Below are 25,062 nucleotides of genomic sequence, written 5' to 3' on the forward strand. Positions count from 1 at the left end.
AGAAACACTGTCAAGAAAACCAAAGTTCAGAACATTCAGAGTGAAATTCGAGCATTTAATGAACAACTATTTTAAAACGTTGATGGTTAAGTTTGAATAAGTTTTAGGCTGTATTGTATTGATGATGACGATGGATTATGATTGAGACATGAAGGTGCTCACCTGTTTTTCCAGTGTTTTTCATGGTGGTCTGGTTGGAGGACGCAGTGTTGAACTTGTCCAGTTCCAGTTCCTGGTACTCTTCTGACACCAGAGCCTGTTCATCGGTGATGTCAACGGGTGATTGGTTCTTCGCAGCACATTCTGGGTATAATGTGTACCACCCTCCAGGTCCATGACTTCCTAGAGAAACACAAACGAGCAGTGTATTAAAAATGTGATTTGTTGTTGCTGCATAATGCAACATTTCAAAGAACATTCCTGCTTACAGGTTTCAATATGGCCTTAAATAAACATGTTTAATTGATGCAGATGCAGTGACCTTCACCCTTCTGACAACATTCAACTCATGGTTACATTCCTCCAGGACCACTAAAAGAACACACAGAAGCATTCAGGAGTGAAGCAGCAAACTAGCAATCCACTTTAATCCTCTATACCAGTGGTACCCTGGGGGTACTTGAAGGTATGCCAAGGGGTACGTGAGATTTTTTTTAAATGTCTGTCAAAAAGAACTGTGAAAAGAAATGCAACAATGCAATATTCAGTGTTGACAGCTAGATATTTTTTGTGGACATGTTCCATAAATATTGATGTTAAAGATTTATTTTTTTGTGAAGAAATGTTTAGAATTAAGTTCATGAATCCAGATGGATCTCTATTACAATCTCCAAAGAGGGCACTTTAAGTTGATGATTACTTCTATGTGTAGAAATCTTTATTTATAATTGAATCACTTGTTTATTTTTCAACAAGTTTTTAGTTATTTTTATATCTTTTTTTCCAAATAGTTCAAGAAAGACCACAACAAATGAGCAATATTTTGCACTGTTATACAATTTAATAAATCAGAAACTGATGACATAGTGCTGTATTTTACTTCTGTATCTCTTTTTTTCAACCAAAAATTATTTGCTCTGATTAGGGGGTACTTGAATTAAAAACAATTTCACAGGGGGTACATCACTGAAAAAAGGTTGAGAACCACTGCTCTATACTCTGCAGCCGCACTTTGACAAAGAAATAATCCTAAACCTTGATCTCTTCTTGGATACAACGAGCCGATGCAACAACAAAAGCTGAAGGATCAGGGAAACAAGGAAGCAATGTAACTTTTTCTGGGTTAAACCAATATTCTGGATGTCATTCCCTCCAGATTGAAATCAACTTTGCAGCTGAAGAAGACACGTGAGTTTTGCTTGACTAAAGCAGTTCAGATAAATCCTGCTAAGTAGAAACAGACTTTGTCCTTGAGTCTGATCCAGGATTATTGGGGAATTATCAATTGTTTCACAATCCCTGCATTGCCAGTTGTTCTCACACATAATAGCAATAATCACATTCTTGCCACTGAACAAGACTGCAGCTTTGCAGCCAATCAATACGACACAAAGTATATTTTTACTGATTTGAAGATTGGGCTACCAACACTGGGCTCGCACAACTCATCGGGAGGCACTAGTCAAATTACCATATCAACACAAATATAAGACAACAACACCCATTTCAAACAACATTTCAAAGGCAAAATCCTGTTTTCAGTATCAATGAAATACACTAACTGGTAGACACCATAAAACAATATTGGATTTTCTTTTCAACGGCTTGATGACGCTGCTTGACTAATCAGCATTATCTTCAAATCTCCTCCTCTGTTGTTTACAAGATACTTATCTAACGTGTGTTGCATCTTTCCAGGTTACTGAGGTGTGTGTAAGTGACAAAAAGAAAAGCTCTAAAAATATGTACTCCGCTCTGAAAAAATGCAATCAGCTGCTGCGCTGAATGCAAGCTAGCAGCTAGCGCCGCTAATCGCTAGTTGGCAACTATACTACTGTAGCACGCTAAACGCCATCTTATAAATAAATGATAAATGGGTTATACCTGTGTACCGCTTTTCTACCTTCAAGGTACTCAAAGCGCTTTGACAGTATTTCCACATTTACCCATTCACACACACATTCACACACTGATGGCGGGAGCTGCCATGCAAGGCGCTAACCAGCAGCCATCAGAGGCAAAGGGTAAAATGTCTTGCCCAAGGACACAACGGACGTGACTAGGAAGGTAGAAGGTGGGAATTGAACCCCAGTAACCAGCAACACTCCGATTGCTGGCACAGCCACTCTACCAACTTCGCCACGCCGTCCCTAAATGTGAATGTCCCTTAAATGTTATCATAAATACAAAAGACATTCCCCACTACAAAACAATCTAAACTACCATACAAACATTACTCTCTGAGTAACTAAGATATTTAATTGTGTACACTGAACCTACAGACTGTACTCTGAGTGATACATTTACAAACCTTTACATAGCGCCAAATATGCCTTTGTGTGCGATACATCGCTCAGTGAACCAACGCTTCATTCATTCATTCATTAATTTTACCTGCCTCTTGAAGCCATCAGGTGCTGCCATTTTTATGACATCACTTCATGCAAACGCGGGCACAGCCATTTTGAAGAGGTGGGGCCCCCTATATCAAATCCTTTTTACATCCTGTACACACAGGCGGGGCCATTTTGAAGAGCTTCGACGGAAAGTGGCACTTCTGACTAGGGCTGCAACTAACAACTAATTTGATAATCGATTAATCTGTCGATTATTACTTCGATTAATCGATTAATAATCGGATAAAAGAGACAAACTACATTTCTATCCTTTCCAGTACTTTATTGAAAAAAAAACAGCATACTGGCACCATACTTATTTTGATTATTGTTCCTCAGCTGTTTGTAAATGTTGCAGTTTATAAATAAAGGTTTATAAAAAAAATAAATAAATAAACAAAATAAAATAAAAAGTAGCCTCTGCGCATGCGCATAGCATAGATCCAACGAATCGATGACTAAATTAATCGCCAACTGTTTTTATAATCGATTTTAATCGATTTAATCAATTAGTTGTTGCAGCCCTACTTCTGACAAATTTATTTCCAAAATTAGTGTACCTTGCTCCGGTCAGAGCTGTGTCAGCCTGTCTTACAAATCACTTTGTGTGATCAGAAATGCTTTGAATGTGTCCAAACTCTTACAGTCCTGCTGTATAGATTTGGGTAACTAGACAACCGATTTGAGCTAGTGTTACTGCTTTGCACACCTGTGAAGTGAAAACCATTTCAGGTGACTACCTCTTGAAGCTCATCTAGAGAATGCTAAGAGTGTGCAAAAAAGTAATCAGAGCAAAGGGTGGCTATTTTGAAGAAACTAAAATATATAACATGTATTCAGTCATTTCACCTTTTTTCAACTCATAGTTTTGATGCCTTCAGTGACAATCTACAATGTAAATAGTCATGAAAATAAAGAAAACACATTGAATGAGAAGGTGTGTCCAAACTTTTGGCTTGTATACATATATATATATATATATATATATATATATATATATATATATATATATATATATATATATATATATATATATATATATATATATATATATATATATATATATATATATATGTTAGGTCAGGAAAAAACACGGAGGCTATTTCATCCCTACAAACCTGTTTCACAGGTTTCCCATGCTCTTCAGGGGGATTTTCCCATGAAAATCCCCTGAAGAGCAGGGAAACCTGGGCTTGTAGGGATGAAATAGCCTCTGTGTTTTTTCCTGACCTAACGTATATTCCGCTCTACCCTGGTATTGAGCACTGTGTAACGGGTAAACCACAGAAACCTTGACTACATATATACAGGTATATATATATTTATGTATATTAGGGGTGCAACAATACACATTCGTATTGAACCATTCAATAAAATTGTCTCCGTTCGGTTCATCAACTTCTGACGATACGTTCTATGCTGAAAGCTCAGTGGATGTGCGCTCGACTATGCAGCCGAAGTTGCGCATCCCACTTTCATTCAGACCAAAACAACCCGTCAATCGCGATCGACCACTCAATCTTTGAGACCCTAACAGTTGATCGCGAAAATATTACAAATAAAAAAGTATTAATATGACATCAGTGACATCCCCACCTGGAGAATGACAAACAGGCCTGCAAACAGGCACTGTTTTGTGTTGATTTATTGTGCATACAAAACTAAACATTGACATGTGCAAAGGCAGCAATATATGACAAAACAAGGCGGCAGCTAAAGGATTTCCCCATTTACCCCTTCTTTTAGCACATAGGAAAATCTGACAAGTGAACAGCTGATTTTACTACTTCCGGTGGTGACGTGAAAAACATGTGACTCGAGTCCCATATTAGACCAAAACAAATATACTACGGTACTAAGACTATAGTGGCCATAAACAGTTAGATTCTACCGTAGGGGTGCCCAAATTGTGGCACAGGGGCCATCTGTGGCCCGGGACACGATTGCCATTGGTCCTCGGCACATTAGAAAACAAAAACAAAAAAAACGTGCACAAATTGGGAAAACAGCAAGAAGCACTATGTGATAAAGCCAAAGTGTTGACATCAACCAATAACGACGACACAAATCTTTGTTTTTAAAAAAAAAAAATATATATATATATATATATATACATTTATATACATATACAAACCCCAACATGAAGTTGGCACGTTGAGTAAATCATAAATAAAAACAGAATACAATGATTTGAAAATCCTTTTCAACCTATATTAAGTTGGATAGACTGCAAAGACAAGATACTTAATGTTCAAACTGGAAAACTGTGTTATTTTTGGAAAATATTAGCTGATTTGGAATTTGATGCCTGCAACATGTTTCAAAAAAGCTGGCACAAGTGGCAAAAAAGACTGAGGAAGTTGAAGAATGCTCATCAAACACTTATTTGGAACCTCCCACAGGTGAACAGGCAAATTGGGAACAGGTGGGTGCCATTATTGGGTATAAAAGCAGCTTCCTTGAAAAGCTCAGTCATTCACAAACAAGGGTGGGGCGAGGGTCACCACTTTGTGAACACATGTGTGAGCAAATTGTTGAACAGTTTAAGGACAACATTTCTCAACGAGCTATTGCAAGGAATTTAGGGATTTCGCCATCTAAGGTCTGTAATATCATCAAAAGGTTCAGAGAATCAGAAGAAATCACTGCACGTAACATTGAATGCCCGTGACCTTGGATCCCTCAGGCGGTACTGCATCAAAAACTGACATCAGTGTGTAAAGGATATCACCACATGGGCTCAGGAACACTTCAGAAAACCACTGTCAGTAACTACAGTTTGTCGCTACATCTGTAAGTGCAAGTTAAAACTTTACAATGCAAAGCAAAAGCCATTTATCAACAACACCCAGAAACGCCACCGTCTTCGCTGGGCTCATCCAAGATGGACTGATGCAAAGTGGAAAAGTGTTCCGTGGTCTGACGAGTTCACATTTCAAATTGTGTTTGGAAACTGTGTACGTCGTGTCCTCCGGAACAAAAAAGAAAAGAACCACCCAGATTGTTCTAGGCGCAAAGTTCAAAAGCCAGCATCTGTGATGGTATGGGGGTGTATTCGTGCCCAAGTCATGGGTAACTTACACATGAAGGCACCATTAATGCTGAAAGGTACATACAGTTTTTGGAGCAACATATGTTGCCATCCAAGCAACGTTATCATGGACGCCCCTGCTTATTTCAGCAAGACAATGCCAAGCCATGTGCTACATCAATGTGGCTTCATAGTAAAAGAGTGCAGGTACTAGACTGGCCTGCCTGTAGTCCAGACCTGTCTCCCATTGAAAATGTGTTGCACATTATAAAGCGTAAAACACGACAACGGAGACCCCCGGACTGTTGAACAACTTAAGCTGTACATCAAGCAAGAATGGGAAATAATTCCACCTGAAAAATTTCAAAAGTTGGTCCCCTCAGTTCCCAAATATTTATTGAGTGTTAGAAGGAAAGGCCATGTAACACAGTGGTAAAAATGCCCCTTTTGCCATTTTTTGTGCAATGTGTTGCTGCCATTAAATTCTAAGTTAATGATTATTTGCAAAAAAATAAATAAGTTTCTCAGTTCAAACAATAAATATATTGTCTTTGCAGTCTATTCAATTGAATATAAGTTGAAAAGGATTTGCAACACTTTGTATTCTGTTTTTATTTACGAATTACACAACAGGCCAACTTCACTGGTTTTGGATCTTGTACATATACAGTACATAGTTGACGCAGGGGTAGAGCTTTTTTTTGTTTTTTGGCTGAGACCAGGGATCTTGGGCTCCAAAAGTTTGGTGACCACTGCATTAGCACATGATTCAAAGAGGGCAAAATAAATCAATCGGGCAATTGCTACTTTTATTGCTGTCGACATGTGACCGTTTTCTGTTGTGGAAAATGTCGGGTTTGCTGTGGACACTTGCGCCCTGTTACAAGATTCCTTCACAATGTTCTCATCCATCAGGTAACTGTATTCTCAGAGCCTTCAAGCCATCGAAACTGGACTGTTCTGTTTGTCCTAGAGTATGTTTGTCCTCTCATCCAAGCAGCTTCATCAGTTGATGCTCATAGACATAGATTGGTCACAGCGGTGAATTGATGAAGCCTACTTGGATGAGAGAACAAACATATTCTATGACAAATTGAACAGTCCAGTTGCGAGTGATTGAATGTGCTTAGAATGTTTTAAGTGTAATAAATGACACTTCTTGTCTGCAGTTTAAAAAATAAGTCTACTATTTTACTACTAATTGTACCATTATTCTGATCAATACAACACTTGCATGGAAAGAGGAGCTCAGACATTTATGAAAACATTCCAATATATTATTTTATAAAACATTTGAATAATTGCTTGGTTAGTTTTCCTATGATCCTTTAAGGCAGTGGTTCCCAACCACCGGGCCGCGTCCCGGCACCGGTCCGTGGACCGATTGGTACAGGCCGCCAAAAGAAATAAAAAAAATAAAATACAAATAAATAAATACATTTTTAGTAAATCAACATAAGAAACACAATATATACATTATATATCAATATAGATCAATACAGTCTGCAGGGATACAGTCCGTAAGCACACATGATTGTATTTCTGTACGACAAAAAAAAATAAAAAAATACCATACCCCTCCGGTCCGTGGGACAAATTTTCAAGCATTGACCGGTCTGCAGCTACAAAAAGGTTGGGGACCACTGCTTTAAGGAACTTTAAATAAAAGTAATATTCTGTTAAATGCAGTACTTTGGTTAGGCATGCTAAGATATTTCACATATTCTATTCATATTCTGCTGTCTTATATTCAGAATTATAGTTCGTTTGTATACAGTAATAAGAGTGTTTTCAGTTTAGCGAACAAATCCATTAGACCATATTGAAATGTATTCAGCAATACCATATTTCGTGCTGTGGGTCATAGTTTGGGTGTAAAAGTAGAGCAACCAAATGAATGCAGCCTGCATTAGAAAGAAGGATTACATTTGTTATTCATGGCTCGGTAGGAAATAACATTACCTGTAGCAGTACAGCAATTTTCCCTTATCTCCCATATTTATTAAGGCTACAATATCCCATTCCAATTTCATGCCAACCCTGTAGAACGCTGCAGAGTGGAGTTACTGAAAACAGAATGATTGTTTATTAAAAATAACGATTGACGATGGTAAAAGACTTGAGCAGCAGAATAGATTTTGATAAGTTGAGCAGAAAACAGCATTCACCAAACATGTCAACAAACGATCTTGTCCTTTTTACACCTTTAAGGCTAACAGCCAAGCAACATGATTGCAGTCATACAGTGCTGAAAATATTGTTGATAAAAGCAGATAACATACTGGATCTTTTCTCTGTGCCTAATACAAACTAAATATGCAGCCTTTACATTTACGCACTTTTTTTTCACCTTTGTACAGTATACCAGACAGACATATCTAAAAATAGATATGGTTGATTTGCATGCCAAAGAAGTGACAAATAAACAGGCCGATATAAAATATTGTACACTCGTGAAAATGAAAAGAGTAAATGCAGGATCAAATTATAACTGCACTTTGATCTGATTACATATTTAATAAATAATACATATTTGTTTAAACTCCCTTGAAGCCATCTGATGCCTGTCCACACTTACTAAATAAGACTTTACCATGAAATGCAATCATTTAAAACCTTCCTATTTTTACATATGGTATTTGTGTTGCTACTAATCTCAACTATACTTTCACTTGATTCTATCTTCATTAGATAGAATCAAGATAGATGAGATGTGCACTCAGTCCTGTTACCCTAACATAGTGATTCTCAAAATGTTCTTGTCATACCCGCCCTTTGGAAAAAAAATTGTTTACGCCCCTCACACCCGTTTTGAAATACGATTGAGAACGTGGTAGCTGGCACCAACACCTAAATGCCACATAGCTGAAAACATTGGGTATTCTTTTCTCACGCCGTAGGCAAATCATTTTCAAGTTTGTATTATTATGACTGGTCTGCTTTAATAAAAGACAATTTTATAACAATAAAAAAATACCAGCAGTTTGTTTGTGTCTTGCCAGATTTTGTATTTTGTAGAAATACAGAATTAGTTTTCCTGCTGTAGGAGCACTTGCATTTAAAGGAGAAGAGGTACATTTTCATGTTTAGATACTAGTTTCACACATTAATAACACAAAATGTGGATTGTTAGGATCATGGTTTGATTGTCAAATATGTTAAGTAATGTGCACTGTGATATTTATACCTGAATAAATGCTTCTGATATTCTGTACATTACATATTGTACAAATTAATGATCATCATATCTTTGCATGACAATGTCTTAACCTACTCTATTCAATAATAAAATGTAATATTGAGCCTGCTAAACATTTTGGAATTGCGGACTATCAATAAAAGAATATACAATTTATTTCAACCTGCCAGAAAACATTTATTTAGGTAGAAATACCACAGATTACATTACGAAACATCTTTTTATTTTTGTTATGATAATTAGACCAGGTGTGACGCATAGTGCTGTTATTGTGAAGCCAGAACTATGTGATTGGTATGAGAAGAGGTGTTTTGACTATGTGAAAGCCTCCGATAAAAGTAACTCTATATTTTCTGTCTACAGTGTTTTTTTCTGCTGAGCTTTTATTCTTTCTTACAAAGATAGTTAGTCTAACAATCTACATTTTATGTTATCAATGCACTCAACTGTAATCCAAACACGGAAGTGAAGCTCCACCTCTCCGCAAGTTGCAAAATGTGCCAGCAGGCAATTGCTACAGTGATGTCGCTTCAAGGCGATCGACGATAAAATAATATTTTCTTGTCGGAGAAGACTTGCTATGACTTTGGACATGGGATTTCCCTAATGTCCCTCTTTCTTTTTGCATTTCTGCTTGCGATTTTCCTGCCTGATGCTCAAGAGTAGCTGAACGCCATTACATTTTCCCACTCTACCGAATGGACCGAGGATCAAAAAGGAGTCCAAATCCAGCGCTACATGCATTAACCGAGCTTTGATCGCCAAGAGTTACTCGTCCAAAAGACAACACAACCACAAATACAAATGACTTCACGAAGTCAGCATTTTCTATACTTAAATACCGTATTTTTCGGATTATAAATCGCAGTTTTTTTTCATAGTTTGGCCGGGGGTGCGATTTATACTCTGGAGCGATTTATGTGTGAAATTATTAACACATTACCGTAAAATATCAAATAATATTATTTATCTCATTCACGTAAGAGACTAGGCGTATATCAGCAATCGTCACACACACGTCAACCAATAAAAATTTGGCGGGGGCGGGTCATGGCAGAAGTGCATTGTGAAAAAAAAGATGCTACCTGCTACTACTTCCGTACCTATGAAAATTGATCATTTCAACATTGGCGGTAGCTTATAAAAACTGAGAAGGGCTGAACAAAAATGGCACCGAAAAGGAAATCATATAGTGCAGGTTACAAGCTGGAAGTAGTGAAATATGCATTTGAATAACTCTTACCATAATATGTTACGTTAACATACCAGGCACATTCTCAGTTGGTTATCTATGCGTCATATAATGTACACTTATTCAGCCTGTTGTTCACTATTCTTTATTTATTTTAAGTTGCCTTTCAAATTTCTATTCTTGGTGTTGGATTTTATCAAATACATTTCCCCAAAAAATGCGACTTATACTCGAGTGCGACTTACATATGTTTTTTTCCTTCTTTATTATGCATTTTCGGCCAGTGCGATTTATACTCCGGAGTGACTTATAATCCGAAAAATACGGTACTTTGTTGTATAGTCACTGTTAAAAGTCAGATTTTCCCGATTTATTTAGATTTTTTTTAGAGTCCATAGGTCCATATTTTTGTACTCATCCCACTGCTGCTTCACTGTGACACTTATGCATCGCTGTTGCCCCCTCTGGGGCGACAGAAGTAATGCATACATGAGCAACCCTACTTTGAATGGTTTATCAAGCCTATTTGGTTGATGTTCGGCGGGCCAAAATAAAAGCTATGACGGGCCGCCAGTTGACTAGCACTACTGTAGGAGGCTAAACATGCCACAAACCTTCCTAATTGTTAGAAAGTCCACTGTTTAATGTTTGGGTTTATGCTTCACTGATGAGAGTATTTGGAGAGCGCCGTTTTGTCCTACTAATTTTGGCAGTCCTTGAACTCGCCATAGTTGTGTGGACTGTGGCGTAGGCCTGGGCCGAGAACAAATTGAAAGATATTGACCTTCGAATTATTGCCGGTAACTTATATTACTGCCATTATTTTTATGAGACCAAATTAACCATTGATGTAATGATAATGCATAATAATAATACATATATTCCATATTTTTCGGACTATAAGTCGCAGTTTTTTTCATAGTTTGGCTGGGGGTGCGACTTATACTCAGGAGCGAATTATGTTTGCAATTATTAACACATTACCGTAAAATATCAAATAATATTATTTAGCTCATTCACGTAAGAGACTAGATGTATAAGATTTAATCGGATTTAGCGATTAGGAGTGACAGATTGTTTGGTAAACGTATAACATGTTCTATATGTTATAGTTATTTAAATTACTCTTACCATAATATGTTACGTAAACATACCAGGCACGTTCTCAGTTGGTTATTTATGCGTCATATAACGTACACTTATTCAGCCTGTTGTTCACTATTCTTTATTTATTTTAAATTGTCTTTCAAATGTCTATTCTTGGTGTTAGGTTTTATCAAATAAATGTCCCCAAAAAATGTGACTTATACTCCAGTGCGACTTATATATGTTTTTTTCCTTCTTTATTATGCATTTTCGTCAGGTGCGACTTATACTCCGGTGCGACTTATACTCCGAAAAATACGGTACTTTGAAATACAAAAAAAGTGCATTTCTTGTATATTTTAACATTGTAATTGGAATTAAACAATTTCCATCTCCAATTTAAATAAAACCAAAAAATCCTAACAATAAACATTTTTAGCAAAATTTTGCACTTGAATAAAAATGACAAAGACAATCAATACAATATCTTAAGGAGGGGATGGGGGTTTAAATATACAGACATAACTCTCTTTGGAATAAACTACCACTAGCTCTTCAAACTACAACTACATTTGATTCTTTTAAAAAACAATTGAAGGCCACGTTGGTCTAAAGTGAATTATGATAGGGATGTTTGCTGTATATGAAAAGTATTGCAAGTCACTTGTCTATTTCATTTATCTTTTGCTTCTGTGTAAATTGTGACGTTTTGGGGGAGGTGTCTTTACAAGACCTTTGGGTCTTCTTAACCTGTCCGGCATATGTTTTTACTTTCCATTGTACTTTTGTATAATGTGCTTTCTTTCTTTCTCTCTATATGCATGAAGGGAAAAAAGGGGGTGAGAGCTTGCTTACGCTAACCCCCCTCCAGCAGAGTACGGGCAAACTTATAAAACGGCTTATAAAACGCTGTGGCTTATTTATGTTTTTTTGTATGCTAATGGCCATAATGTTTTGTATTCAACAAATACTTTTCATATTACCTCAACAGAGACACTGAAAAGATGCGGTATTGTTTGTGCTATGGTGCCATCTTTTGGACGAGATCGCTCAATACCGGTTGGCAATGTACTTCCTGTTTCGTACTTTGAACCGGAAGAATAACCATCCATAACGTTGTTGCTCGAAAGGATTCTTCATTCATCACTCCGAGCAACGTTTTTAGGTTTTACAATATAACTAAAACAATTCATGCTTACTAAAACGCCTCATGTGAGATGCCTGTAGGAGTGTTTTCATGTAAAGTATATTTTTACGTGCTATCGTAATGTAAGCAAGCTTGCGTCATTAGCGTTAGCTATAATGCTAACACGTTTACAAGTATGTTTGTTAGTAATATTAACTTACAACTACATTCTGTTTGTATTGTTTCAGTTTCGTAAATTCACCGAAACGTCTCCGTGGAGTTATCGAGTCTGTTTAGCTGATTGGAGAGCTAGCTTCCGGGTCCATAACGATGACTTATTTTGTGTTTGATCAGCCGTGTTACTGTACATACACCGTTTGAGAAACAATTAAGGTATGCAAATAAAAATGTCCAAAATATTTCTGTGTAAATACATTTTACAGTGCATATATCTGCGGCTTACAGTTTGGGATACTATATGTAAAACATATGTTTTTCTTCTAAAATTTGGTGGGTGCGGCTTACAAAGCCCGGAAAATACGTTAAGTCCTGGTTTCCCAGATGAAAGTATAAAGACTTGTGGCTAATTCTCTGTTGAAACACACATTATAGACTGCAGGAGAGATAGTGCATCCATCAGATGGGAGGAGCAACAATCAGATAAGTGAAGGCTGCATTGCAGTCAATCAATCTTTGTGGCTGTTATCTATCAGCATGACGACAAAGCAAGTGGATGTGTCTCTCACTGCAGGACACGTCATACTGCAAGTCTACAAGACAATTCAACACATTTTTCTCTGTATTGAATCAATCCATATGAGGATGCTATGACAGATGGTCATTTTGATTACATTCGTATTATGATATTTGCCCAGATGCTTACAGGTAAGACTTCACTGGTTGATTAGAAAATGCACTGATACAAAACAAAAGCAGATTAATGTATTGTCTCCTGAAGTAGATAGTTGTTTATCTGTAAGGCTTTAGAGAAAAAACACATCCTAATTTGCAGTTTTGTTGCAAGTCATATTAATTGGACATGAAATACAATTCAACACCTTGAAACAAACCCTGGCTGTGTTTACACTGTGAAAGTGTGATTATTTTATTTGGCACTGAATTTGTGTTACAGTGGAAGACTGAACATTGCAAACAATTTTATTTTCAAATCTCAAGAAACACCGGTAAGTGAATTCAAATATATATATATATATATATATATATATATATATATATATATATATATATATATATATATATATATATATATTAGGGCTGCAACAACTAATCGATTAAATCGATTAAAATCGATTATATAAATAGTTGGCGATTAATTTAGTCATCGATTTGTTGGATCTATGCTATGCGCATGCGTAGAGGCAATTTTTATTTTTATTAAAATGTTTTATACACTTTTATTCATAAACTGCAACATGTACAAACAGCTGAGAAACAATAATCAAAATAAGTATGGTGCCAGTATGCTGTTTTTTTTCCCAATAAAATACTGGAAAGGATAGAAATGTAGTTCGTCTCTTTTATCCAATTATTAATGGAAGTAATAATCGACAGAATAATCGATGATCAAATGAAGCCCTAATATATATATATATATGTATATATATATATATATATATATATATATATATATATATATATATATATATATATATATATATATATATATATATATATATATATATATACATATATATATACATGTATATATATATATATATATATATATATATATATATATATATATATATATATATATATATATATATATATATATATATATATATATATATATATATATATATACATATATATATATGTATATACACATATAATGATTATATTACATCCGGAGATGCTTTCCTCTTCATTCACCTTAGGTGAATGGAGCCTTGGCCAGGAGGACTTGATATCATCAGATGGTATCCAGCGGTCATTGGGTGTTTCGACCCTGAACCATAACACCCTACCGCTGGTGGGCCGGCAGTGGTGGCCAAGTCACTGCCTATCTCCTCCTCCTGGCTTCCAGCTCATCTCGTCTCTCCTGCTCCATAACCAGCAAGAGGCTCTCTCTGCTGCCTCCCCCATCCTGCTAGCTGCTGTCTTTCTCTCCTTCCCTGTTATTCCCAAGGCTGTGAGCATTCTCCATACCGACTGGGCAGGGAATCCTCTGCAGCCGACCTCGACCGGGAACAACCATGCCTGCCATCCTTTTCCCCTGCTGTCATTCAAAAGGTCCTGGTATTTGGCACTTTTCCTTTCGAAGGCTTGGTCGCACCCTTCTTCCCATGGGACTGTGAGTTCTATGAGAATGATCTTCTTTGCCTCTTCAGACCACAGCACCACATCCGGTCTCAGGGTTGTCTGGACAACATGGGGGAACTGAAGCCTTCCTCCCAGGTCTACCTTCATGTCCCAAGAACGGGCCATTTGCAATAGGCTCTTCCTTGATGTTGCTGTGGTTGGTGGCTTTTCTCCCTCCCTCACAAACTGGATTGATGTTGTTCTCCCTTGTGGTTGCTGTTTCTTGCATCTCTGCTGCTCCAGGGTGTTAGCCAGTGTCATGAGCACCTTGTCATGACGCCATCTGTATCTCCCTTGGGTGAGTGCTGTTTTACACCCTGACAGGATGTGCGCCATGGTACCCTTCTGTCCGCAAAGCTTGCATAGTGGATCCTCTCTCATGCCCCATCTGTGCAAGTTTGTTGGAGTCGGGAGTGTGTCATACACTGATCTCAGCAAGAAAGAGATGCGGAATGGTTCCAGCTTCCATAGATCCGCCCACGTGATCTTTCTCTTGGGGAGGTCCCATTTGGTCCAGGCTCCCTGGGACGCTAGTTCCACTGCTCTGGATTTCCGACCTTCCTCTTCCAGGTTCCGTACTTCCTCCTGGATCATAGCTCTTCTTTCTCTGGGTTCTGCCTTACTCCACTGTTGGACATGGGAAGTTCCAAGACCTTGTCTTCCTGTGCATGGCGTTCCTATGATGTCACGTAGCCTCAACATGCTTTCAGCTTGTGCAACAGACGTGTCAGCTGCCCACTTGCGTCCTGATCTTGTAGTGACGCCTGCGTGTCTGACTTGTTCGTCCTGGGAGTCTCTGTATGTCATTAAGACTCTGCACTTTGCTACCTTGAATTCCTCCACCACGGATGACAAGGGAAGCTGGAGCTGTCCTGATCTTATGTAGAGGCCTACTGATGTGAAGCTTGGAGGGATTCCCAGCCATTTTCTGAGGTACTTATTGACCTTTCTCTCCACTCCTTCTACGCATGTCATAGGGATGTCATACACCGTCAACAGCCACATGAGTCTTGGTAACAGTCCATGTTGGTAGAGCCATATTTTGAATTTACCAGGGAGTCCTGATTTTTCAATCCTCCTCAGCCACTCCTCTGTCTGCTTCTCTGTACTGGTGATGTTGTTCCTGTCAGTAAGTGAGCTGTCAAACCACTTTCCAAGGCACTTTATAGGGTTCTCCTCAATCGATGGAATCACTTCTCCTTGCACTTGCAGCTTGAACCTGTTCGTCAGTTTACCTTTCCGGATAACCATGCTCCTTGATTTTTTGGGCTTAAACTTCATTCTGGACCATGTTGCCATGTGGTCCAGAACTGTTAGCACCCATCTCGCCTCCACATGGGTTGTGGTCGTCACGGTGAGATCGTCCATGTAACCTCTTATTGGGGGTTGTCGAATGCCTGATTCCATTGCTGGTCCTCTGGCTTCTTTCCCAGCAGCTGTTATGAGGAGGTTCATACCCATGATGAAGAGGATGGGGGAGATTGTGCATCCAGTTACGATTCCCTTTTCCAGGTTTTGCCACTGAGTTGTGAAATTGGCTGTTTTGAACCGTATCTGGATGCCTCCAAAGTAGCTGGTTATCATTCCCTTGATGTGCAGAGGGATGTGGTAATGGTTTAGTGCAGTGTGAATGAGGGTGTGAGGGATTGCTCCGTAGGCGTTAGCCAGATCGAGCCAGACAACAGTCAGGTTGCCTTTGCTTGCTTTGGCCTCCCGGATCATCTGACTGAGAACTCCGGTGTGTTCCAGGCATCCAGAGAAGCCTGGAATTCCACCTTTCTGGATAGAGGTGTCAACATATCCGTTCTCCGTCATGTATAAGGTCATCCTTTTTGCCAGTACAGAAAAGAAGATTTTGCCTTCTACGTTTAGAAGTGATATTGTACGGAATTGATTTATGGTTGAGGAGTTCTCTTCCTTTGGCACAAAACAGCCTTCTGCCCTCTTCCAGCATGATGGAATGGTGCCCTTTTTCCAGATCCTCCGGAACAGCATCCACAGCCTCCGAAGGAGCATCGGGCATTTCTTATACACCTTATAGGGTATACCACTGGGGCCGGGGGCAGATCCTGTTCTGGCCTTTTTCACCACCTCTTGGATTTCCTTCCAGGATGGTTCACTGATGTTGAGCTCCTTTCTTGGTTTTTCCAAGCTGTCGACGTTATGGTTGGCACCCAGGGCCTGGTTTTTGCAGGTGTCATTGTGGGTTTCCCTTAAGAACGCCTCCACATCTTCCCTCGAGCTGGTCAGCATTCCGGATTTTGCTTCACCCAGTAGTTTCCTGGTGAATCTGAAAGGGTCTTTGGTGAACTGTGCTCTTCTGTTCTCCCTCTCCTTCCTCCTCTTCCGAATGCTTTCTGCTCTACGGAGTCTACAAAGACGTTCCCGGAGTTGCCTTGTCAGATCCTTGATGCCTTCCCTTTCCTCGACTGTGGCTCTTTTGAACTGTTTGTTTAGAGTTTTAATTTCCTTCCTTAGGCGATGGATTTCTCTTTCTCTTCTGCTTGGCTGATGCGCCATTTTGGTGTTACCCTTCTTGTCCTCCATCCCAAAACGCTCCCTTGCCAGATTGTACGTTATTGTTGTGAGTGTATTGACTTTCTGTTCAGCTGTTCCTGCTAGTGTGGCTTCTAGCACTTTGTCGAGGTCTTCATCTAGTTGGTTCCATTCTTTGGTGTCACTCATCTTAGGCCACTTAATTCTTTCTCTCGCAGGGTGGGTTTGGCTCTCTGCAGAGGTATGGGGTGGATCCCGCCTGAGGTCTTGAGGTGGCCCAGGTGCTGAGAGATCTCCAGTGCTGTGGGGCGCTTCCTGCCTGGAGCTCTCCTGCGTCTCACCAGGTGCTACCGCTGTGCGCTGCACCTGTGTCCCCCCTTTTCCACATGTGGTCCTGGCTTGGTGTATTTTAAGCCCTCTTGTGTTTTTGCAGGTCTTTCCGCAATGACACTTTACCTCCAATACCTCTCCAGTTATTGTTGTTTGGGTGAGCCGTCTCTTTGTCCGTGATCCATTCCTGGCCGTTACCGTTGTGTCCGTCCCGTTGAGTCTCTCATCCTCCCCCCCTCTCGGGCGACTCTGGGGGTATTGCTCATTGTGAATTTCCGTAGCTTGGGTTGGTGCCCTCTCGCGAGTGCTGTGCATGAGGTTGCTGGCCTCATCCACCCACGCCAGTCTTTCCTGGAGGTCATCTGTCTTTCCAGAGTCACCGAACTTCTTCGGTTGCCATCCAGGCTTTCCTGGAAGTCACTGGTTTCCCAGAAATCTATGCTTTCAACATATATATATATGTATATATATATGTATATATATGTATATATATTTGTATATATATATATATATATATATATGTATATGTATATATACATATATATATATGTATATATATATATATATATATATACATATATATACATATATATATATATGTATATATATATACATATATATATATATGTATATATATATACATATATATATATATATATATATATATATATATATATATATATATATATATATATATATATATGCCGGGAAACAAAAGTAGAAGTTTAAGACTTCCTGTTCCGGTAGCTGAACCGGCGCTTGCAAATTTTACTCCAAACATTTAAGTTTAATAATGTAAGGAGAAAGTTTGCAATAAATTTAACAAGTGAATGTCTGGAGTAAATAGCCGGTGCGCTGTTACAAAGACGAGATGGCGCCCAAGGCTGATTATAGCGAACTTAAAAAGTCAATCGACACTCTGATCGAGGAAGTTGCTACGATCAAGGAGCAGCAGAAAACCATCATGTCCCTTGTTGTGCAGCTGGATCAGATGAGGGCTGACAATTTTTGAGAAAGACAAGAAAATCGCAATTCTGGAGAACCGAGTTGCTGATATTGAGCAGTACACACGGATCAATGATGTGATCATCACCGGACTTAGCATCAAACCCCGGTCTTACGCACGAGCAGTAGCCCCAGCGAATGGAGGGGAGCCGGCGGAGTTGGATGTTATTTCGATGGAGCAACAGGTAGCGGTCTTCATGCAGTCCAAGGATATACAACTGGACTGTAACAGCATCGAAGCATGTCACCTTTTGCCCAGGAGAGGAACAAACGACAAGCCGAGCGTAGTTCTGAGATTTGTCAACAGAAAGCACAAGATCGCGTTGCTAAAACAGGGAAGGAAGCTAAAAGGAACAAACGTATACATGAACGACCATTTGACCAAACCAAATGCTGATATAGCCCGAAAAGCACGCGAAATGAGGAGAGAGAAGAAAATTCTACAAACTTGGACTGCGAACTGTAAAGTATTCATCAAACTCAACGGCACTCCGGAGAACGCCAAAGTGCTGCTGATTAGAAACATCAAAGATCTGAACGAATATGACGTATGAACTGGAATGTAAGGTAAAAGCGATTAACCACAATCATGACACACATTGACAATACGCAAGATGACACTAGCCACATAATTCAGTTGGTAAGTGAATATGACAATGTATGTTGAAAGCATCTCAATACACTGAGTACACCCTAAAAGATTTGGAACATGATATAGACCCGGACAATAATTTCCTCCTCAATATCAATGAGAACTGCTGCTACTACACCAATGAACAGTACAACCAGAATATTATTACTAAAGGCAAATTGTCCATTATCCATTTCAATAGTAGAAGCCTAAACAGGAATTTCAAGGACATCAAGGACTATTTACACACCTTTTCACAACCATTTAACATAATTGCAGTATCTGAAACTTGGATTAACAGTCAAAAAGTGACAGATTTTGAACTGGATGGTTATGATTTTATTAATATGAATAGACAAAACAAGGGGGGTGGAGGGGTGGCAATCTATGTGGATAACACCTTGAGATTCAAACGTCTGGATGATATGACAGCTGTGGTTGATAACCTACTTGAATGTCTAACAATTTAAATTTGTATGGAAAAAAGTAGAAATGTCATTATTAGTTGTATATACAGATCGCCAGGTACAAGCATTGAACGTTTTACAGATTGGATGGAATGCCTGTTTTCAAAGGAGAGTAACGTTAGTAAAGCTGTCTTCATTTGTGGAGACTTTAATATTGACATGTTAAATCCCAGTAAAACTAAAGATATAGATAATTTCATTGACACAATGTACAGTATGAGTCTATATCCCAAAATCACCAGACCCAGTCGAATTACGTCTCACTCTGCCACTCTAATCGACAACATATTCACTAATGATATTGAGAATAAGACCGTAAGTGGGCTATTGATCAAAGATATCACTGGCCACCTGCCAGTTGTTCTGATATTTAATGTAAACTACAGGACAAAAAAACTACAAAAGCCAACCCAATACAGAAGAACGAGATCAGAGGAATCCATTAGTTCATTTAAACATGATTTACTGGAGCAGAATTGGGATGTAATTTATGAAAATGGTGATGTTAATAGTGCATACAATATATTCTTGAGAATATTTAGGTAATTATATGATAAAAATTGCCCAATAAAAGAATGCACCAGTAGAAGAAAATATAGCAATTGTCCTTGGATCACAAAGGGATTGCAAAATGCTTGCAAAAAGAAAAACACTCTTTACAGGGAATTTATAAGATTGAAAACAAAAGAAGCAGAAAATAAATATAAAAAATATAAAAACAAATTAACTCATATTATAAGGTCAAATAAGAGAGATTATTATAAGAAATTACTAGATGATAATAAAAACAATATCAAAGGAATATGGAATTTATTAAACAGTATTATAAAAAACAGTACCTCTTCAAATAACTATCCAACGTATTTCACAAATGATGGTAAAGAAAATGATAATATTGAAGATGTGGCTAATGCCTTCAATAAATTATTTGTATGTATTAAAGGCCTACTGAAACCCACTACTACCGACCACGCAGTCTGATAGTTTATATATCAATGATGAAATCTTAACATTATAACACATGCCAATACGGCCGGGTTAACTTATAAAGTGACATTTTAAATTTGCCGCTAAACTTCCGGTTCGAAACGCCTCTGAGGATGACGTATGCGTGTGACGTAGCCCGACGAACACGGGTATGCCTTCCACATTGAAGCCGATACGAAAAAGCTCTGTTTTCATTTCATAATTCCACAGTATTCTGGACATCTGTGTTCGTGAATCTGTTTCAATCATGTTCATTGCATTATGGAGAAGGAAGCCGAGCAAGCAAAGAAGAAAGTTGTCGGTGCGAAATGGACGTATTTTTCGAACGTAGTCAGCCACAACAGTACACAGCCGGCGCTTCTTTGTTTACATTCCCGAAAGATGCAGTCAAGATGGAAGAACTCGGATAACAGAGACTCTAACCAGGAGGACTTTTGATTTGGATACACAGACGCCTGTAGAGAACTGGGACAACACAGACTCTTACCAGGATTACTTTGATTTGGATGACAAAGACGCAGACGTGCTACTGTGAGTATGCAGCTTTGGCTTTTTTTTGCGTATGTACGTAACTTTTTTTAAATATATAAGCTTTATGAACCTTGGGTTAGGTGAACGGTCTTTTGGGCTGAGTGATTGTGTGTGTTGATCATGTGTTTGAATTGTATTGGCGTGTTCTATGGAGCTAGGAGCTAGCAGAGGAGCTAGGAGCTAGCATAACACGTACCGTACCGTACGTGCGCGTCACGTACGTAACTTTTTAAAAATATATAAGCTTTATGAACCTTGGGTTAGGTGAACGGTCTTTTGGGCTGAGTGATTGTGTGTGTTGATCGGGTGTTTGAATTGTATTGGCGTGTTCTATGGAGCTAGGAGCTAGCAGAGGAGCTAGGAGCTAGCATAACAAACACGCAGGTGTTATTATGCAGGATTAATTTGTGGCATATTAAATATAAGCCTGGTTGTGTTGTGGCTAATAGAGTATATATATGTCTTGTGTTTATTTACTGTTGTAGTCATTCCCAGCTGAATATCAGGTACCGTGAGTATGCAGCCTTGGCTGCTAAACATTCGATAACTTGACCGTATGTGCGCGTCACGTACGTAACTTTTTAAAAATATATAAGCTTTATGAACCTTGGGTTAGGTAAACGGTCTTTTGGGCTGAGTGATTGTGTGTGTTGATCAGGTGTTTGAATTGTATTGGCGTGTTCTATGGAGCTAGGAGCTAGCAGAGGAGCTAGGAGCTAGCATAACAAACACGCAGGTGTTTTTATGCAGGATTAATTTGTGGCATATTAAATATAAGCCTGGTTGTGTTGTGGCTAATAGAGTATATATATGTCTTGTGTTTATTTACTGTTGTAGTCATTCCCAGCTGAATATCAGGTCACCCCCGGCTCTCACAGCATCTTCCCTATCTGAATAGCTTCAACTCCCCACTAGTCCTTCACTTGCACTTTACTCATCCACAAATCTTTCATCCTCGCTCAAATTAATGGGGAAATTGTCGCTTTCTCGGTCCGAATCTCTCTCACTTCATGCGGCCATCATTGTAAACAATAGGGAACTTTGCGTATATGTTCAACTGACTACGTCACGCTACTTCCGGTAGGTGCAAGCCTTTTTTTTATCAGATACCAAAAGTTGCAATCTTTATCGTCGTTGTTCTATACTAAATCCTTTCAGCAAAAATATGGCAATATCGCGAAATGATCAAGTATGACACATAGAATAGATCTGCTATCCCCGTTTAAATAAAAAAAATTCATTTCAGTAGGCCTTTAAACCTGAACTTGCAGAAAAAATCCCAGATCCACGGACAACTGGTAAAAATATGGAGGGATTGTTGGAGAGAAATCCCAATTCTATGTTTTTAAATGCAGTGGGTGACGAAGAAGTGTTGGATATTGTAAACAAATGTAAGAACAAAATGTCCACTGACTCCAATGACATTAGTATGGCATTGGTGAAAAAGGTCATTACAGGGATATCAAAACCATTAACATATATCTGTAATTTTTCATTTCAAACCGGCGCATTTCCAAATGAAATGAAAATAGCTAAAGTTATACCTCTGTTTAAAACTGGAAGCAAACACTACTTCACAAACTATAGACCCGTCTCTTTACTTCCACAATTCTCTAAAATATTAGAAAAACTATTCAATAACAGGTTAGATGCATTTATAGAAAAGCATAAATTACTCTCTGACTGTCAATACGGGTTTAGATCAAACAGATCTACATCAATGGCAATAGTTGAAACAATAGAGGAAATCACAAATGCCATAGAAAAGAAACAATATGCAATGGGAATATTTATTGATCTAAAAAAAGCATTTGACACAATTAACCATGATATATTAATCAAGAAAATGGAAAAGTATGGAATCAGGGGAGTTGTATTAGATTGGCTTAAAAGTTACTTAAATAAGAGACAACAGTTTGTGAAGTTGGGGATTGCTGTTCATCATGTTTGGATATTGCTTGTGGTGTCCCCCAGGGGTCAGTGTTGGGGCCAAAACGGTTCATCCTGTATATCAATGATATATGTAAAGTGTCTACATTATTGAAATTAGTGTTATTTGCTGATGACACTGATATTTTTTGTTCCGGGGATGACTTAAAACAATTGCAGGAAGTCATTATGGAAGAAATTAGTAAACTAAAAACTTGGTTTGACTATAATAAATTGTCATTAAACCTGACTAAGACTAAGTTAATGCTGTTTGGAAAGAGGACACGTGAAACAAGGGTGCAGATACAAATAGATGGGGTGGATATTGAAAGGGTTTTTGAAATAAAATTCCTTGGAGTTACAATTGACGATCAAATTAACTAGAAATCACATATAAAACATGTACAATATAAGCTGTCAAGAAGCATCTCAGTAATAAATAAAGCAAAGCAGGTTCTGGATCACAAATCACTCCACATTCTTTACTGTTCATTAGTTTTACCATATTTAACCTACTGTGTGGAAGTCTGGGGGAATAATTATAAAAGCTCATTAAATTCAATAACTATACTTCAGAAAAGAGCTGTACGGATCATCAACAAGGTTGGATATCTGGACCATACTCACTCACTATTCTTACAGTCAAAAATATTGAAATTTAATGATATTATTTTGTATCAAACTGCACAAATAATGTATAAAGCCAAAATAAATATACTCCCAGGAAGCATTCAAAAATTGTTCAGCACACGAGAGGGCGGTTATAATTTAAGGGGGAATTTAAATTTAAATTTCAAAATGCTTAGTTATAGAACGACCATTATAAGTTTTTATATTTCAATTTGTGGAGTGCAATTATGGAATGGTTTGAATGATGAGTTAAAGCAATGTCCAAACATAAACCAGTTTAAAAAGAAGTATAAGTACATGGTATTCCAGAGGTACAGAGATGAAGAAGGGCTTTGATATTGGGTTGTTTGTGTGGGGCTGCCCATTGAGGCAGTGGTGTTGTTGTGGTGGCATCATACCATTTCCATGATCACTAGTGGTAATGATGTGGCTATGTATGTGTGTAGTGTGCATATGTATGTATATATCTATGATGTATGTACAGTATATACAAGTTCATTAAGTTTGTACATTGAGTGAATAGGTAGTTCTAGCTCAGAGTAATTTATGATTTAAAGAAAAGGGGTGGGATTAAATAAGTGTAAACTTCTTCTCACTCCTTTTCAAATATGTAAAAAAAAAGAAAGAAAAAAAAGAAAAAGAAAAAGAAAGTCCAATGCTCATTTGTTTTTGTTTTTTATTCTCCATTGTTTTTCATTTTGTTATAATGGCTGTTAAGGCAAAAGCACTGTATTGGATCAGGCTTGCTCTTGTTTTTATGCATATTTGAAATAAAAATATATCAATCAATCAATCAATCAATATATATATATATGTATATATATAAATATATATATATATATATATATATATATATATATATATATATATATATATATATATATATATATATATATATATATATATATATATATATATATACAGTGTTTCCCATAAACTGCCAAGATACCTGTGGCGGTGGGGGCGTGGCTATGGGTGTGGTCACCATGACATCATCGAGTAATTTGCATAATTCACTACAATGATATGATTTTCTCTAAAAAGGCTAAAAAAAATTATACCTACTAATTAATAATAACAGTTTTGTTTTAAACGTCCATCCATCCATCCATCCATCCATTTTACAATATAATTACAACACTTTATGTACATATTTATATACAGATTTGAACAATAAGTTATTCACTGAAATATATTTATTAATTGTGGTTCTTAAAAAAATATATCTTATAAAAATAGAAAAGCTAAAATGTCTCTTAAAGCTCTGCCCCTTTAATTAGTGCATACTAAATAATTTAACTTTAGCCTACTACTACAACCATATTATTTACCAGCAACATAAAGTGAAACAGAGGCAGAGGTGTCCTGCCACAGTCAGTAACAAATAAACAGAAAACAGTAGTGGTGGTAGATAGACACAAAGCTTCATCAAACATCTGATCCACTGAACAAAGAGCTCCAAAAATCTTGATCCTACACTTCTCTTTTGTAAAGTAAATCTGAACAGCCGATATGGGCATCTACATCAACTATATGATTTCCCTG

General features: G+C 37.8%; 1 protein-coding gene across 1 annotated transcript in view; it reads right to left on the bottom strand.

Moving 5' to 3' along the window:
• The window catches only part of LOC133650978 (receptor-type tyrosine-protein phosphatase gamma-like), a 369,942-nt gene that overhangs the window by 161,888 nt on the left and 182,992 nt on the right, over nucleotides 1-25,062 (bottom strand). The window contains exon 3 of the mRNA XM_062048807.1: nucleotides 163-342. Coding sequence (XP_061904791.1) covers nucleotides 163-342 — 180 coding nt within the window. The remainder of the gene's footprint in view (nucleotides 1-162; nucleotides 343-25,062) is intronic.

This window comes from Entelurus aequoreus, linkage group LG01 (genome assembly GCF_033978785.1).
Source record: "Entelurus aequoreus isolate RoL-2023_Sb linkage group LG01, RoL_Eaeq_v1.1, whole genome shotgun sequence".
In the NCBI taxonomy this organism is placed as follows: Eukaryota; Metazoa; Chordata; class Actinopteri; order Syngnathiformes; family Syngnathidae; genus Entelurus; species Entelurus aequoreus.